The sequence below is a fragment of the Dipodomys spectabilis genome, unplaced genomic scaffold (genome assembly GCF_019054845.1).
Source record: "Dipodomys spectabilis isolate Male_0828 unplaced genomic scaffold, ASM1905484v1 ptg000147l, whole genome shotgun sequence".
Taxonomy (NCBI): domain Eukaryota; kingdom Metazoa; phylum Chordata; class Mammalia; order Rodentia; family Heteromyidae; genus Dipodomys; species Dipodomys spectabilis.
Genome location: NW_024870824.1, coordinates 1,753,206 through 1,772,945, shown reverse-complemented (window position 1 = coordinate 1,772,945; position 19,740 = coordinate 1,753,206). Strand labels below are relative to the sequence as shown.

Here is a 19,740-nt window from a genome sequence, read left to right as displayed (position 1 = left end):
AAACCAAGTAAAAGGAAAAAAAAAAACTTGAAATGCTCCTCCAAAAAAAATGCATTTTCCAGATACCTATAAGAGTCTCCAACAGGAATCTTTTCATTGATTAAGAGCTTTCTAGGTAGAATAGTACTAGAAAGCAAGGAAGTACAAAATTCATTCAATGTGCATACTACTATAGTTCCCTATAACAAAACTAATGTTAACCACAACATTTTTAAATACTTCATATATTTTCCACAGTTATTGCAGTATCAAATATGGTCCTTAATTCTATGGATGCATAAGAATCTAACAATCATATTATTTAGAAACACATAAACTAGAAATTACTAAAATATCAACTATAAATGTGTTGAATATAATTGTTCTATCTATGGAGTACAACCAACTCTCTGGCGGGAGGGAAACAAATATATACCTTAGGATATTTTCAACCATATGACTACTAACATTGGAGCTCAATAATTTTTTGTTGGTGGTGTAAATGCAGGAGCTATTCTGTCCAGTACAGTTTACCAGATAATCCAGCCTCCTCCAGTTGTTCCCTCCCCAAAAAAAGTATCTAGAGACTCTGCCAAATGTTCCCTGTTGAGCAAAATTCCCCTTAGTTAAGAACTAAGAAAAGAAAAAAGGGAGGAAAGGAGGGCTGGAAAGAGGGAGTAAGGGAATGAGGGAGGGAGAGGGAAAAGGAAGGCAGGAAAGAAATAGGGAGAGAAGGAAAGGGAACTAAGGAGAAAAGGAGGGAGGAAGGATTGGTTTATACTAGATATTCTTAAACATTTAATAAAACTATATAAACGAAATTCAATTTCAAGTTGGTGAAGTTGAATGTATTAAGGATCATATTTATGTGCAAAGAATCATTTTAAAACTAAATCAATGTTGTGTATGATACAATAAACATACCACCAATCTGAGAAAAAAAATTTGCTCTTAATTACAACTTTCTCCTTATTTCTTACTTCCATCGTAAGAATAACACCCAACCTTCCTGCTGTCTCCCAGGAATAAAAACAATTTCAGTCTTTCTTTTTACAACTCTAAAGGCAAGAGAAGAACCTTATTTCTCTGACTCTACAAATGGTTTCTGAAATACTCTCCAGGTGACCTGAAGTGACTGATAAGTCTATTCTACATTTACAAATACGTTTAATAGGACTTGCATAGTAACAAGAGTAATAATTTGTTATAGCAAACCAGAGTTAATTTTTGTGTTCACTTATTACCTAGATAAAACCCTTTAAAGTTTCTCAGTGGATTAGCTTACCATAGATGTAACGGACCGTGCATCTTCTTCATAATTTATTACAGGAGGTGGCTCTTTCCCATCATTTTCTTGTACTTTTTGTTCGAGTAGTTCTTTCTGTGCTGTAAACTTTGCTTCAGTGCATTTTAGCTGCTGGACTGATTGTTTCAGTTCTTCAAGTGTCTGTTTTTGGCTCAGCAGAAGGACAATGCTAAAAGAGAATGAATTACGTATAAATTATTTTAACTACTTGAGAAGAACCAATAATCCTACCTATTTGAAAGGTTGAGATCTGAAGAACTGTTATTCATAGCCATCCCAGGAAGAAAAGTTTCCATCTCCAAAATAACAAGCAAAACTCTTGGATGGGGGCATGTCTCACATGGTAGAATGACAGTTGACCTCAGGAGAGTTGAGTGAATACATGACATTGAGTTCAAACCCTGGTACCAGCAAATGGAGGGAATAAAGGAGAAAAGAGGGCATGGAGTCATGAAAGGATGGAGGGAGGAAGGGAGAAAGGGAGAAAAAAAGGAAAGAAGGAAGGAGGGAAGGAAAATATATATAATTACTTCAACCTCTTTAAAATGAATTAATGGAAAATATAAAATATAGGCTTTGCCTTTGTTTCTTTCATTTTGCTCTTTATAGCAATCTTTCAGAATCATCAAAAATTTTAATATAAATGGATTTTACATCATAATATTTATTAAATGTTAGCATTAACAAAGTAGAAGCATTTCAAATACACTATGAACTGTAGCATTCATTTTATTTCACACTTAAACCATTTACCTCACAGAATAAAGAAACTGAGTTCCAGAGGTAGAAAGCCTAAAATGAATGAAAATGATAGAATCTCAAAGGTAAAATGGCTAAGGGCAGCTCTGTGCCTAAAGTATAATAAATCAAATTACAGCCTAGGCATCAAGCTGTGTGTAGATGTAAGGCATGTGTGCTGGAAGTCAGACAAAGACTAAGGGCTGAGTATAATTGAGGGAGTGAATATAAAATTAATTGACAAACATCTAATATTATCAACATAAGGACAGTAAATTTCCCCCATCCTCAATGGAAAGTTCAAGCTAATTTACTCTCCTTGTGTATGGTACATTAACAGGTAAAAGGTAACAGAAAAACACAATGTGGTAATAAGAACACCTTCGTAAAACACCCCATATGTAAAAAGACCCTGAAAAGAATTGTGCCACATACTGCAGAAAGTAAGTTATTACTTACATAAGAAGCTATCATTATAAGGTAGAGAAAGTTCAAAACTGTACAGTATGGTCAGAAAATGTTACTGTCGAAAATTCAAACATTTTTAAAGGTACAAGAATTAACTTGTCTAAGTATTTGTGGGCAGACATAACCACTGCTTAAGAGAAATTATTTATGAACAAGGTGCTGACAGATGGTTTGAGATCTAAGTTCCAGGTTAACTGAGCCAACTACACTCTCAGTAACGAATATAAGAAAGGCTACAATATTATATTACAATGAGTTCCAGGTGATAGAACAATGAAGTTTGGAGAAATAGGACTAAGTAAGAATGTGTGTAAATCTAGAAATGTCCACAGGACTTATAATTCTAAATAGTAGTCTTAAATATGTGATAAATACCACATTAATCATTAACATAATATAGTTTGTGGCACATTTTTAAAAATCTGCACAGATATTTTTTTGTAAATTCATGTTGGCATCAGTTGGTAATTGCTTTTTTTTAATACTAAAGTGACAGTTTGATTTTTTTGGTAAATCCTCTTCAGACAAAGTTAATTTTTAAGACAATCATTCTGGTAAACAAATATATATGAGGAACAAGGAACAAGAGCACATTATGTACTTTAAGCTTCCTGAGGTTTTCTTCACTTTCCTAACTACCATACTAAAATTTTAAAAAGCTAAAAGCCAAACAATGACAATAGTAAAAGAAAATTCAAAATATATGATGATAAAAACATATTTTTGCCAAACAGTATCTGGAAAATTGGTAAAAGTAAAGAAGATAGTTTCCAAAATATGCCCAAATAACCTAGAAAATATACTTGAAAATAATAATATTCTAAATGCATTACCATTAGTAGTCTTTAATAAAGATTAATGGGAAATGCAAAAACAAAACTAAAGGAATAAAAATAAGCTATGCAAAACTGAAATATGCAGTGATAAAGAAGGCATAATAACTGCAAAAGAGCAAATGTTAACTGAGGAGCTACATGGAAATAAATAGTACCCAGTTTCCTCTCTCTTAAACCTATGACAAACTGAGAAATGGCCCTTCAAAGATGGGCATATCCTTATTCCCAGAACCAGTTGAGTAAGTTACCATGAATGACAAACAATGTTTGAAGGTATGATGAAGTTAAAGATGTTAAAATGGGGAGATAATCCTGGATTACCTAGGTGAGCCCAATGTAACCATAGGCATTCTTGTAAGAGGAAGGCAAGGACGATGTCACAGAAGGTGCTATGACAACCCCAGCAGTGGTGAAAGGGCAATGTGTGGGCAAGGGCAACACCAGGACAGCCTTCAAAGCCTGGAAATGGAGGAAAGCCTCAGGAAGAAAGCAGCCGTAGGAATACTTTGAGTTTGGTCCCCTAAGATTAATTCAGATGTTTTACATCCAGAATTGTAAGTGAATAATTTTCATTGTTTTAAACTACTACATGTGTGGTAACTGGTTTCAGTAGCAAGGGGAAATTAACACTAGCAGAGATAATAATTATTTTAGGTTTATGAAAAAGATAGTATTAAGCCAGGCATCACAGCGCATGTCCATTATCCCTACTACCCAGTAGTCACAGCAGGAAGGTCATGAATTTGAGGATGGCCTTGCAAAACTGGAGCAAAGGAGCTGGAAACATGGCTCAAGTGGTAGAGTACTTGTCTAGAATATAAAAAGCCCTGGATTCAATCCTCAACATGAGAAAAGGCAGGGGAGAAAGGAAGGAAAGCAAGGAGGGACAGAGAGAGAAAGGGAAGGAAGGAGGGAGGAAGCTAAGAAGGGAAGAGGGAAGGCAAGAATGGAAAAAGGGACAAAGGAGATGCAATACCAAAAAATCTTGAAATTATTATGCTCAATGAAATAAGTAAAACAGAGAGAGGCAACTTCCACAGGATTTCATTTTCTTCCTCTTAAAAACTTGCATTTATTGCAAATAAGGGAAATCATGGGACTTAAGTTTCTTTGGGCCTGGCTTACTTCACTTAATATAATTTTTTCCAAGTCTTTCCATTTTCTAACATATGGGGCGGTGACATTCTTTCTGAGGGAGGCATAGAATTCCATTGTGTATAGTCCAGGACAAGCAGGAAAGGTCAAAAGCTATGTACATATGTCCATAGATGTGTCCCACAATAGGGACACAAGTGGTTTTGTTTCTTGCTATTGTTTTTAATGTCTCTATAATGTACTATATGATTTTTTTGTTTCTTTTGTATGTTCTTCCCCTATGGTATAACCCCTGTTTTCACTGTATTTGATGTTGGTGCCCTGCACCTTGTATATACATTTTTCTAATTTGGAGAGTGGAAGGGAAGTAACAAAATGCTGAAATAAGGATACATGTTAACCCATTGTAACAATGAAATGTACAAGACACTATGTTGAAAACGAACTTTACAACCAGGAAGGGGATGGGGAAGGATAGTGAAGGGGAAGGGGAAAAACAGAGGAGGAGGTAACAATGCGCAATAGGAAATGCACTCATTACCTTACTCATGTAACTGTAACCCCTCTGAACAGTATTTTTACAATAAAAAATATATATTAAAAAAAACTTGCATTTAGAGCCAGGCACACTGGTTCATGCCTATATTCCAGCTACTCAAAAGGGACAACTAACCAGGACACCCTAAAGCCACCAGCACAACCTGCTGCAGCATTGTTTACCATAGCCAAGATATAAAATCAACCTAGAAGCCCCTCAGTGGATGAATGGATCAAGAAAATGTGGTATCTATATACAATGGAACCCTATACTTCCACCAGAAAAAATAACATTGTCTCATTCATAAGGAAATGAAAAGAGTTGGAAAAACTTATACTAAGTGAAGTAAGTCAGACCCAAAGAGACATAAGCTGCATGGTTCCCCTCATTTGTAATAACTAGAATGTGCCTATAAACCTACAAGTAAGCCCAATGCACAGTAAAAGACAAGTAATAACACATAGATATGATCATTAAACAGCAATCTAAACATTCACACAGAGAAAAAGGAAGATATTCTTAGGAGAGGATCAAGGGCTCAATGGCTATGTGCATATGATCATATAAAAATAATTATCAAAATGAACTCCTAGAAATGGAAACAAGAGGTTTTTTTATACAGTTTGTGGTTCTTTTTTTTTTTCCTTTTCTTTTTTCTTTGGTTTATTTCCTCTGTCACTGTTTTTGATTTCTGTACCCTTTGTCTTGTATATAAGTTTATGTGATTTGGGGAGGGGGAGGGCAAGTACAGAAAGGGTGAGACAAAGGATGAGCAATTCAACAGTGAAATCCACAAGGCACTATGTTGGAAATAAAGTATTCAACTTTGGGAGAAGCAAAGTTGGGAGGAGAAAAATGGAGAACATGAGAGAGGGAGTAACATTGTTCAAAAAGAAATATACTCATTACCTGGCTTATGTAACCATAACCCCTCTATACATTACCCCTCTATACAATAAAATTTTAAAAAAAAAACAACACATAACAAGCATGGTGGTGTACACCTATAGTCCTAGCTACTTGGGATACAAAGGTAGAAGCCAGCCCAGACAAAGTTAGTATGACATCCTTTTGTTTTGAAAAACAAAGTAAAAAATCAAGAAGGAATTGGGTGTGGTACATATGGTAGAGCACCTGTCTAGCAAGCATAAGGGACCTGAATTCAATTCATAAAACTTAGATTAAATTCATAGAAAAAAAAATAGAGGGAAGGATGCTCACAAGGAGTGGGGCAAGGAGGGGGCGGTGAGGAAAGGGAAGGTGTTCATCAAAGTGTATAAATGTGCAGATGTGAGTAGATGCCAGGAACATAAAGTCAGCATGATGACATAGTTCACCTTACTCAGTTGTTTCTTAAAATTTCCTTAAATATTCTCATCATAAAGCCAAGCACACTTTGTTTTAAAAGTGGGAGGTACCCAGATGCCCCTCAGTAGACAAATGGATCCAAAAAATAGGATATATGTACACAATGGAATTCTACTTCTCCATCAGAAAGAATAATATTGTACCATTCGTGAGGAAATGGAAAGACTTGGGAAAAAAATTATATTAAGTGAAGTAAGTCAGAACCAAGGAAACATAGGCTCATTTGATCTGTGGTAACTAGAATGTGTCTATAAATCTACAAGTAAACTCAAAGTAAAAGACACAAAATACACCGAGACATGATAAATTATGTAGATCTCTAGACATTCATACAGTGAATCCAAATGAGGATATTCTTAGGAGGATCAGAAAGGCTCAAAAGCTATGTACATCTGATCATATACAATTATATTTATCAAAATAAACTCCAAGAAAAGGAGTTTGTTGCTGTTTTTGTTTCTTGTACCTTTTGTTTTGTTTTATCTGTTTAAGGGAAGGTAAAGGGAGACACAGAATATATGAGACAGAGGTCAAACAAATGTAGCCGGGACACTCACTAGACACTATGCTGAAAATGAACAATATAACTTGTGGGTGGGCACAGGAGAGAAAATCTGGGAGAAAGCAAGGGAAAGATTAGCACTGTTCAAAAAGAAAGGTACTAATTATCTGACTTATATAACTGTAACTCTGTGCATCACCATTGCAATAACAGTATACATGTAAGTATATATTTTTAAAGAAACTAAAAAGGGGAGAGGTAACTAGCTGAGATGAAAGACATGTCAATTAACATTAATGAATGTGGTATTTATTTCACAAGATACAAGTATGTCAAATAATCTCACTGCATACCTAAAACCTGTGATTTTTGCCTATTATACTTTATTAAGGTGTGTAAAAAATTTAAATACGTATATTTTTTAATTATCTTAAAACGGACCATGAACTTAAAATATAAAGTCTAAACCTATCAAACATTTAGAAAAAAAAAGCACAAAACAAATTGTCAAAATGCAAGGATAGACAAAGAATTCTTAAGTTTGATAACACCCAAAAGCACAACATACTAAGGTAGTTTAGTAGGTAAGCTGGACAATAAATTAAAGTTTTCTTTCAGAAAATACTATCAAAATAAAAACACAAGCTACATACTAGCAGAAAAATATTTATAAATCACACATCTGTGAAAAGACTACTGTCTAGAATATAGAAAGAACTCAGCAATAACAAAACAACCCACTTAAAGATTAGGCATGTCGAAAAGGAACTTTACAACTTTGGTAGGGGGAGAGAGGAAGGTTGGGTGGGGGGGTAGGGGGAGGATGGGATGGAAAGGGGAAACAAAGGAGGATGCTACAATGCTTGATAAGAAATGTACTCATTATCTTGCCCATGTAATTGTAACCCCTCTGTACAGTATTTTCACAATAATTAAAAAAAAAAAAAAAGATTAGGCAAAGACTAGGGTTGTATCTTCAGAGGTAGAGAACAAACCTATCGGTATGGGTCTCTGAATTCAAATCTAGCACTAGGAAAAGAAAAAAAAAGGAAAAGAAGGGGAAAGAAAGAACTGAGGCAAAAAAGTTGGCCAGCTATTTCAATTTTTAAAAAGATACACAAATGACAAACAATGCATTGTAAAGATGTTCTTACATTAGCCATTAGGGAAATGTATATTAAAACAACTATCAAGCTAGGCACAATGTAGTAAGTCTATAACCCTAACTACTTGGGAGGTGGAGATCAGGCCACTAGCTGTAAAAGTTTGTGAGACATCATTTTAAACAATGGCTAGGCGTGCTGGAACATAACTGTAGCCCCATGACATAGGGAAGCACAGATAGGATGATCATAGTCCACGTTGGCCCAAGCATAAAGCAAGACCCTATCCCGATAATAACCAAGGCACAATGGAGCTGAAGGCATGGTTTTTGTGGTAGGACATGAGTACCTGTCTAGAAAACACAAGGCCCTCAATTCCATCCCGTTTTACCCAAAACTACAACAAACAAAAATAAATTAGGTAGTTCTACATATCTGTTATGTTGGTTCAAGTAAAATACAATAATATGAAGCCGGGCACAGTAACTCACCTCTATAATATTGGCTATTCCAGAGGCTAAGATTAGGAGAATGACATTTCAAGATCAGAGTAGGCAAAAAGTTCAAAATCAATAAAAAGCTTTGTATGATGGTACACACCTGTCATCCCAGCTATGTGGAGAGTATAAATAGGATGATCAGGGCCAGTAAAAGACAAGACCATATTTGAAAAAAGACAAAAGCGGAGGGGGGACCAAGATGGCGACGGGGCAGTAGGGAAACGCCACAGCTCTCTCCAACCAAAAAGAGAGTTCGAGTTCCAACGCTTAATCTCCCCAAGAGACCGACAACAACAAAAAGACGACTATGTGGAGAGTATAAATAGGATGATCAGGGCCAGTAAGAGACAAGACCATATTTGAAAAAAGACAAAAGCGGAGGGGGGACCAAGATGGCGACGGGGCAGTAGGGAAACGCCACAGCTCTCTCCAACCAAAAAGAGAGTTCGAGTTCCAACGCTTAATCTCCCCAAGAGACCAACAACAACAAAAAGACGAACACTCAGAGAAAAACCAGAGGTGGAAAATAACAAAAAAAGAAAGAGAGGAAAAGAAGAAATTCAGAACAGAGAAGAGCGAAGACCCCCCCCCCAACCTTTACTGGCCGCGCGGCAGTGCGCCAAGCCGCCGGCCAGCCGGCCCGGCGGGGGCTGCCGGAGCCACAGAGACACAGGGGGCTGCTTGCAGATCACCAGGTACCGGATTGCAGAACAGCGGATCGCCAGGAACAGAGAAAGCTACCAGCCGGGAGTCTCCTCGAGGATCCCACCCCCACCCCTCACTCTCCACCAGAGCGGAGAGGCTCCATCCCGCCAAAGCCGCCCTGCACCAGCAGAGCAACAAAGGGACCTGTTGGCAGACCACCCGCCCAATCGTGATTGCAACTACCCGGCGGGGGGCCGCCCAACCCAGCCCGCAACCACCCCAACTGAACTCGGATTGCAACAACAACTGACGACCTACAGGGTGAGTACCCCCCGGGGACAGTGAATCCATCAAGGGAGACCAGAGCTGGAGGGAATCCCCAGACCCTGACCTAGACTCCCTACCCCAACACCCGGACCACAGGACCCACTAAAACTGGGAACTGTTCGAGAGCTCCACCAGCCGGTGGAGCACACTCTGCTGGCCAGGCCAGAGCAAGAGCGCCCCTGGAAGGGAGCTTAAATGCCCAAGCCAGGAACAGCGCCCCTGGGTCAAGACTACCAACAGTAGAAGAAATTTGAACTGTGTCCTCCAGGCTGCATAACCTAGGTGGTATACACATCAGCACAGGCCTAACGAGCGCGCTCCAGGCTGGGGCCGGAACCAGGCCAGGGGACCGGCGCCTGAACAAAGCAAAAAGGGTCAGAAGTGGGGCTGTGGCTCAAATGGTAGGGTGCCAGCCTTGAGCTGAAGAGCTGAGGGACAGCACCCAAACCTAGAGTTCAAGCCCACAACCAGCCCAAAACAAACAAACAAAAACACATCAGGAGCCCATAGCAGACTCCAGTATTTGGGAGAGTGCATCTAGAGCATCTGATCTTCCCAAGAGCACCCGCAGGAGCAAACACAAGCAGTCTAGGCTGCTCAACCCTTCCAAAGGCAGGAATTGCCAGCAATCTACAGCAGAGAGCTGAGAATCCTAAGTAAGTCAGAATAGCAGCTGGAAATAGGCTCCCAACAGAATCCAGATCAGGCACAGACTCTACCAATACAGAATCAGCAACCAAGCAAAGACAGACACACCAAAACAAGATTGAAGAGCAGTCTCCTGAACCCCCATGCGAAAATCACAGAGAAAAATCACAAGGTTTACCATTACCCAGGACAGCAAGCTCACCTCAAAAGCCAGCAGCCACGCAGGGGAGAGCCCCAGTGGGAGCAAAGCAGGAATGGAAGACAAAAGCTACATCCAAGGGTTGCTGGAGGCAATGACTCAAGAAATAAAGTGAGAAATGGATCAGAAATTGAAAGAGCCCAAGGATGAACTATCAAAAGATATACAGGATATCAAACAAAAGTTGGATGCAAAAATAGAAGCTGCACAAACCTCAGTAAGAAGTGAGATAAACGCCAAATTAGAGGTAATGCATACTGATCTCACCTCATTGAGAGGTGAGATCAGTACTCTGAGAACCAACATTGAATCCATAAAGGGATCCAGTTCCACCATGCAAACCACAATAGAAGCCACGGTCAACAGAGTGAATGAAATGGAAGGTAGAGTGTCAGATACAGAAGACAGAATACACCAACTGGACCAAAAAGTGACAGATATGGAAAAATCACTCAAATTAAACCAAAGGGAAATTCAAGAGCAAGCAGATAATGCTAAAAAATTTAACCTTCGCATAATCGGAGTGGACGAAGGTGAGGAATTCCAGAGCAAGGGAATGCAACACCTATTTAACAAGATAGTCAATGAAAATTTTCCCCACCTCAAAAACGACCATCTTAACTACATCACAAAAGCTTATCGAACACCCAACAAGCAAGATCCCAGGAGAAACACTTCTAGACACATTATAGTAAAAATGATGGATCTGAATAATAAGGAAACAATCTTGCATGCAGCAAAAATGAAGAAGGAGCTATACTACAACGGGAAAAAAATTAGAATCACTGCAGATCTCTCCACACAAACAATGAATGCAAGAAAAGCCTGGGAAAGCACCATACGAGCCCTGAGAGCCAATAACTGCCAACCCAGACTGATATACCCGGCAAAGCTAGCATTCACATTCGATGGAGAACTGAAAACTTTTAATAGCAAAGAAAAACTAAATGAATACATAAACATTAAGCCAGCATTACAAAGAATTCTAAGAGGGGGACACAACCTGAAGAAAGCAACCAGGAACTGGGACCTGCCCCAAACAGGCATTACTCAAAGTCTAACTGAGCAAGCACAAGAGGAAAGGAAAGAAGAAAAACTTAGGAAAACGGAATGGCAGGGACAACAATGCATCTCTCTATACTTTCTCTTAATATAAATGGGCTGAATTCGCCAATTAAAAGAAAACGAACTGAGGACTGGATCAGAAAACAAGACCCATCCATCTGTTGCCTTCAGGAGACCCACCTCTCAGCCAAACATACAAACAAACTCAGAGTGAAGGGGTGGAAAAGGATCTACCAATCAAATTCCCCCAATAAGAAAGCAGGTGTAGCTATCCTGATATCTGACAAAATAAACTTTTCATTAAAATCAGTACAGAAAGACAAGGACGGACACTACATATTAATAAAGGGAACAATCCAAGAGGAGGATATAACCATCATCAACTTATATGCCCCAAATATTGGTGTACCCAGATATGTAAACAAATGCTCTCAAACTTACAGAATAAAATAGATCCCAATACGATAATACTAGGAGACTTTAACACGCCACTCTCACCAAAGGACAGGTCTACCAACCAGAGGATTGGCAAAGAAGCTACCGAATTAAGTGAGGCCATACTTCAAGCGGAATTAACTGACATCTACCGAGTATTTCACCCTAAAACAACACAGTACACATTCTTCTCAGCAGCTCATGGAACTTTCTCCAAAATAGACCATATCATAGTTCATGCAAGGAACTTAAGCAAATACAAAGGGATCGACATAATCCCCTGTATCCTATCTGACCACAGTGGAATCAAGCTAGCTCTCAATAACAAAGCATACCGCAGAAATTTCTCTAATACATGGAAATTGAACAGCACACTCCTTAACAAGGCCTGGGTAACAGAAGAGATCAGAGAAGAAATAAAGCATTTCCTACAACTCAATGAAAATGAAAACACCTCACAAAGAAACTTGTGGGACACAGCAAAAGCAGTCCTGAGGGGCAAATTTATTGCCCTCAGTGCCCACATCAAGAGAATGGAGACAGACCAAGTAAATAATCTCATGTTGCAACTAAAACAGCTAGAAAAACAAGAAAAAATGGGACCTAAAGCTACTAGACGAAGCCAGATAACCAAATTGAGAGCAGAGATTAACCAATTAGAAAATCAGAAAACCATAACCAAAATAAACCAAACAAAAAGCTGGTTCTTTGAAAAAATAAACAAAATTGATGGCCCGTTGGCAAGATTAATTAAAAAAAGAAGAGAGGAAACCCATATTAATAGGATTAGGGATGCCACGGGAAACATCACAACACGTACCCAAGATATCCAAACAATTCTAACAGACTACTTTCAAAAGCTATACTCTCTAAAGGAAGAAAATCTGGCGGAAATGGATGCATTTTTAGAGAAATACAAGTTACCCAAACTGAGCAAAGAAGAAGTTAACCAATTAAATAAGCCAATATCCTATAATGAGATACAGGAAGCTATCAAAAGTCTTCCAACAAAAAAAAGCCCAGGACCAGATGGATTCACAGCAGAATTCTATAAGACCTTTAAAGAAGAACTAATACCCATACTCCTCAAGCTCTTCAGAGAAACAGAGAAGGAGGGAGCTATCCCAAACTCATTCTACGAAGCCAATATCACACTCATCCCCAAACCAGGCAAAGACCCAACCAAAAAGGAGAATTACAGGCCAATCTCCTTGATGAACACAGATGCAAAGATCCTTAACAAGATTCTAGCTAACAGAATCCAGAAACACATAAAAAAAATAATACACTATGATCAGGTAGGCTTCATCCCAGAGACACAGGGATGGTTTAACATACGTAAGTCAATAAATGTAATCCAGCATATCAACAGAGCCAAGGTCAAGAATCACATGATTATCGCCACAGATGCAGAAAAGGCCTTTGATAAAATTCAACATTCATTCATGCTAAAAGCTCTGGAGAAAATAGGAATAGAAGGAACATTTCTAAAAACAATAAAAGCCATTTATGACAGACCAATAGCCAATATTATACTTAATGGGGAAAAGCTACAACCAATCCTCCTAAAAACAGGAACAAGGCAAGGATGTCCACTGTCTCCACTCCTCTTCAACATAGTCCTACAACCCTTAGCCAGGGCAATAAGGCAAGAAAAAGACATTAAAGGGATCCGCATAGGGAAAGAAGAAGTGAAACTATCCCTTTTTGCAGACGACATGATACTATACCTCCACGATCCCAAAAACTCCATCCCCAAACTTTTAGAAATCATAAGTCACTTCGGCAAAATAGCAGGATACAAAATAAACCCACAAAAATCAGTTGCCTTCCTATACACTGATAACGCACAGGAAGAGAGGGAAATAAAGGGAGCAACCCCATTCACAATAACCTCCCAAAAAATAAAATATTTAGGAATTAACCTAACCAAAGATGTAAAAGAACTATTTAATGAGAACTATAAAAAGTTAAAGAAAGAAATTGCAGAAGACACTAGGAAATGGAAAGACCTCCCATGCTCCTGGATAGGCCGACTTAATATAGTAAAGATGGTGATACTTCCAAAACTAATATACAAATTCAATGCAATTCCTATTAAAATCCCAATGACGTACATCACTGAAATACAGAAAACAGTCCAAAAATTTATATGGAACAACAAAAGACCTAGAATAGCCAAAACAATTCTAGGGGATAAAGACAATATGGGAGGGCTATCCATGCCGAACTTCAAACTCTACTACAGAGCTATAATCACAAAGACAGCATGGTATTGGCACAAAAACAGACCCGAAGACCAATGGAACAGAATAGAAGATCCAGATATAAATCCACAGGCCTACAGCCAGCTGATATTCGACAAAGGAGCCAAAGACATACAATGGAAGAAACACAGCCTCTTCAACTGCTGGTGCTGGGAAAACTGGGCAGCCACATGCAGAAAACTAAAAGTGGACCCCAGCCTATCACCATGCACCAACATCAACTCAAAATGGATTAAAGACCTTAACATTAAACCTGAATCTCTGAAACTACTGCAGGACAGAGTAGGAGAGACACTTGAACTAATAGGCACAGGAAGGAACTTCCTGAACAGAGTCCCAGGGTCACAACAAGTTGGAGAGAGACTCGACAAATGGGACTACCTTAAAATAAAAAGCTTCTGCACAGCTAAATCTATCGCAACTAAGCTAGAAAGACAACCAACGAATTGGGAAAAAATATTTACCAGCAATATATCAGACAAGGGGTTAACATCCTGTATATACAGGGAACTCAAGAAACTAATCCCTCCCAAACCTAACAAACCAATTACTAAATGGGCAAGGGAACTAAAGAGGGACTTCTCAAATGAAGAAATAAAAATGGCAAAGAAACACATGAGGAAATGTTCATCATCCCTGGTGGTGAAGGAAATGCAAATAAAGACAACCCTGAGATACCACCTTACCCCAGTCAGAATGTCCCACATCCACAAATCAGCCAACGACAAATGCTGGAGGGGATGTGGAGAAAGAGGAACCCTATTACACTGCTGGTGGGAATGTACACTTATACAACCACTTTGGAAAGCAGTCTGGAGGGTCCTTAGAAAGCTAAAGATTGACCTCCCTTACGACCCAGTCATACCACTTCTAGGCATCTACTCTGAACAACAGGAACCAATATACAAGGACACGTGCACCTCCATGTTTATTGCAGCACTGTTCGCAATAGCTAGGATATGGAAACAACCTAGATGCCCCACCACAGATGAATGGATCCAAAAATTGTGGTATCTATACACAATGGAATATTATGCAGCCATTAGAAATGACAAAATAATGGCATTTGCAGGGAAATGGATGGAGCTAGAAGGAATCATGTTGAGCGAGGTAAGCCAAGAACGAAGAGACAAACGGTACATGGTCTCCCTGATAAGTGGATGCTAAATCCAAAAGGTTAGGTGATACGACAAAACTAACAGGACTTAAGAAACAAAGAACTCCCGCTCATCTGGTTGAACCACTACTAAATATCCCCATGCTGCTGATCACAAATATGGTATATAACATGTGAACACTGTTATATATTACAGACTGTGGTAGACAATTTGCTCCAGGGAAGTTAGAATGAACTTGTGACTTTGAAATTATGTAATCATTTAATCACAATCAAAAAAAAAAAAAAAGAACCTCGGGGAAGGGAGGGAGGGAGGGGATGGTAGGGGGAAAACAATGGAGGGGGTAACAATGTTCAAGAGGAAGTGTACTCACTACCTCACTCATGTAACTGTAACCCTCTGTATAGTAGCTTTACAATAAAAAAAAAAAAGAAAGAAAGAAAAAAGACAAAAGCAAGAAGGGCTCAAAGCAAGTCTCAAGTGGCAAAGCTCCTACCTAGCTAACACAAATCCCTTTAGCTCAAATTGGAGTACCATCAAACAAACAAATAAGCAAGCTAAAATAATGACAACACCAGATACTGGTGAAGATGAAGAGAAACTGAATCAAGTGCATATTATGAGTGAGCATAAGTAATGCTACAACTTAGAAAACTAAATCTGCTATTACCATAGTATTTCAATCGCACCTAGGCAATTATCCCAGAGGAATTAGTTTATGTTCATACAAAAATTTGCATATGACCATTTAGAGCACCTTTACTTGTAAGTCAACAACTAAAAATAAAGCAAATGTCCTTCAAAGATTAAATTATTAGACAAACTGTGTTACACTTATATTATTATGGATTGAGTTTTACCAAAAAAAAAAAAAAAAAAAGGTATGTTCAGGTTCCTAACCACCTAAACCTCAGATTACGACTTCAATTGGCAAAAAGCCTATTGCAGATATAATTAACTAAGATGGCTTCATCCTGAAATATTCTGGTGGTATAATAGAAGAAATGGTGTGTCATTCACTGGAATAAGGAATGCTAAGAGAAAACCAGGTGAGACTGGATTGGGCATATATTAGGAAGATTTTTAATTTAGTCTTACATGGGGAATATAGGTTCTTTTTTGTTCTGATCTATTTGGATTTTTCCTTTTTTCTTAATTAAGTACTTGAACAAAGAGGTTACAATTCTTTAAGTACGACCATGAGTACCAGGCTTTCTGGTCAATTATCTCCACTTCCACCATTCTCCCCACATTTTCCCCCTCCCATCCCTACCCTCAAGTTACACAGTTCAATATTTACACAATGGACAATACTATAATTACTGCAGTTGCTCAGCCTTTCCCCTCCTTTTGTGTGCCTAACCCTCGATGGGTACTTAGTACCTATGGTTGCTTTAGTAGTAGTACATGTTGGATACTACTGTTATTCAAAAGAGGAATACCAAGTTGGCAAGAAATCTGAAGAAGAATAAATGTGGGGCTGTCTTTAGGAATGCAGGTAGAGGAGTTCAGGAAGAAGAGTCACAGAGCCCAGAACTATGCCTTTGTGACTTCCAGAACAAATTGGCTAAGTAGAAAATAGTAAGTTTGCAAAGGAGTAGCTGCAAAGATTGGAGTAATCTGGCACTATGTTCCAAATGCTGCAAGAAAAGAAGGTACATGAAGTCAGCAAAGTCAGATACAATATAGAAGTCAGGGAGCATTGCTACTAAATTTAGGCATCAATGTAAAAGGTCATTGTTATACTTAGAAATTCCTATTTCTATAGTGATAGGTCAAAAGCCAGCAATATATGGGTTAAAACTGAAGCAATAATTGAGGAAACGAAACTACTGAGCACAGATGGCACAGGTACTCTTAGAACATGTTTAAACTAACAGAACAGAAGGCAAAGACAGGAATTGGGAAAACATAGAGATTACAAAGTGAGGTGAGAATCTGGAGTACACTGTACTAGCTCAGTGGCAGAGCATTTGCTTAGCACACTCAGGTCCAAGGTCTGATGACTAGCACTGAAAAAGAAAAGAATGGGGTGGTTTAAGGGAAACGTTGCTGTGTGTGTGTGTGTGTGTGTGTGTGTGTGTGTGTGTGTGTGTGTTTGTGTGTGTGTTTGTGTGTGTGTGTGTGTATTTCAGTCAAAACTTAAAGTAAGCACCAAGATCCAGTTAGGGAAAAAAGCAGAGGACACTTTAATGTGTAAATTTTCTCCAGGCACCATCAGCTCATGCCTGTAATCCTAGCTACTCAGGAGGATGAGATCTGAGGACTATGGTTAAAAGTTATTCTGGGCAGAAAAGTTCATAACACTCTTATCTCCAATTAACCATCAAAAAGCCAGAAGTGGGGCTATAGCTCAAGTGGTAGAACAGTAGCCTTGGTCAAAAAACGCTTAGCAATAGCACCAAGCCCCTGAGTTCAAGCTCCAGGACTGGCACCATCAATCAATAATAAACATTCTGGTAAAATAAAATAGATTTATTTTTTAAAATCACAAGAAGTAGACTTAAAACAAACCTGAAGTCAGGGAAAAGATTAGATAGGAATGTGGTCAGGTTTAGATATCTATGTTACCAAATTTCTTTCTTTTTTTTTTTTTGCAATCTACAAGCCTGTCTTGCTGACTTGTCCAGTGTCTAAGTAGCAAGGATTACAAGTATGAACTACTTTACCCAACACTATTTTTCAGTGAGTTTGTTTCCTTCCTTCTAATATAATTGTGTCAATATTTAGGTAATATTTGCCATTTTGTAACAAATAAATTTACAGTGCTCCTGGTAAAAATATATGTGGGAAAGTAAAGACAGCTTTTAACAAAGGATTCTTCACACTTAAAACTTTGAGATGTACAATTATTTCAGTATATAAGAACATAGACTACCATTTCCTAGGCTACACCATATTTTTCTAGAGTTCTAGAGAATAACTCAACTATACAAAGTTTAATACAGAGTATGATATTTTCCATTTCCATTATATTTATAGTACCATGTAACAAGTATTTATGTAAAATCACATCAATTAAACTTTACTCCTTCAAATTGTTTTTTCATTTACTCACTCAGACTTTTTTTCACAGGTCTTAGAAGACTCTTCAATTCTTTTCTCTAGCTCCAGGACAGTCTCTTCCTTGTTTAAAAGCAGTTGTTGGGTCTGCGTAAGTTCTTCTTCTAATGTTTTCACCCTGGAAAGGAATGTTTCAGCATTATCATGTTAAATATGCCAATTGCTTTACATAAATCAAATGAGCATTCATATATCTAAGGCTGCAATGTCTAAACTAGTGGTAAACTAGAATTTAATTAAAATGAAGGCAACTGGTTGCATTAGTCATATTTCAAGTGCTAAGGAGAAACATATAACTAGTAGCTACCTAATTGGACAGCACAGAAAATAATATTTTCAATAGTCAAAGTACTTGTGAGCAATGTTGGCTTACAGCCTTATGATTACAAGAGAAAAAGAACCTAGTACCAGTGGTTCATGTTATAATTCTCGCTACCCAGAAGGCTGAGATCTGAGGATCAATCCCAGTTCGAAGTCAACCCACACAAAAAAGTCTGTGAGATGCTAATCTCCAATAAAATACCAAAAATGCTGTTGAGAGGAGCTGCGGCTCAGGTCGTAGAGAGCTAACCTTAAGCAAAAAAAAGGTAGGGACAGTGCCCAGACCCTTGAGTTTAAGACTCAGGACAAGCACAAAAAACAAAGAGAGAGAAATTGAAACAAAGTTGGAAGAAAAGAGAAGCCCAGTAAATCACTGTCTACTGGTAGAATTCAGCCATGAATCCATCTTGTCTCAGGGCATGTTATTGTTGAAGCTTCTTTATTGTTGCTTAAACTTTAATTGTGTGTGATAGATCAATTTAGATTCATTCTAGGTATGTCATATGCACAGACACTTATCCATTTTATCCAATTCTTCAAAATCGTTTAGTGTTTGAATAAAAGTTTTCCAAATAATAAAAAAATAAATAACTGCCTATTCTGTCACAAAAGGAGGATGTATAGAAAAGATGGTACTTGCTGTTTTCATAAAACCATATGTTGGCATTCTGACTTTGCCCATTGTTAGCTGAGACTCAGGGCAAATTCTTAAACTTATTGATTTCTTTTCCTCATTTGGAATTTTGGTATAGAGTAATATCTGCCTCACCATTGTTGTGAGGATAAAATGAACTAATATACTACATACACATCATAACTTGACTGGCATTTGCTAGGCATCAAATAAATGGTTATTGGGATAATTTGTATATTTCATTTCATTTAGTATTCATAACAATCTTTTAAAAATTATATTTTATTATCTTTAAGTAGTTGTAGACAGGAGTTACCATTCAACTAATCAGTTTAGGAATACATTGCATCTTGAATGATGTTACCCCTTTCATCATTCTCCCCCTCTCATTACATTATGAGATAGATACTGTTGCTTATTTTAAAGTAAAAAATGAGATTCCATAGTATGTGATAGTTGGAAAGTTATTTATATACCTATATCTTAAAGAGAAATATTTTCTATGTTAGACTTCAAGATAATTTAATATACATAATAGGCAATCACAGACCAAATAATTTGGAGTTCTATGAAATTATTCAGCAC

General features: G+C 37.9%; 1 protein-coding gene across 4 annotated transcripts in view; it reads right to left on the bottom strand.

Annotated features, from left to right (window-relative positions):
* Fer (FER tyrosine kinase) overlaps positions 1-19,740 on the bottom strand; it is a 365,128-nt gene that overhangs the window by 261,064 nt on the left and 84,324 nt on the right. For all 4 annotated transcript variants that reach the window (XM_042692001.1, XM_042692002.1, XM_042691999.1 and 1 more), the window contains 2 exons: positions 18,196-18,318; positions 1,265-1,454 (listed from right to left, as the gene is read on the bottom strand). In XM_042692001.1, the coding sequence (XP_042547935.1) occupies positions 1,265-1,454; positions 18,196-18,318 (313 nt within the window). The remainder of the gene's footprint in view (positions 1-1,264; positions 1,455-18,195; positions 18,319-19,740) is intronic.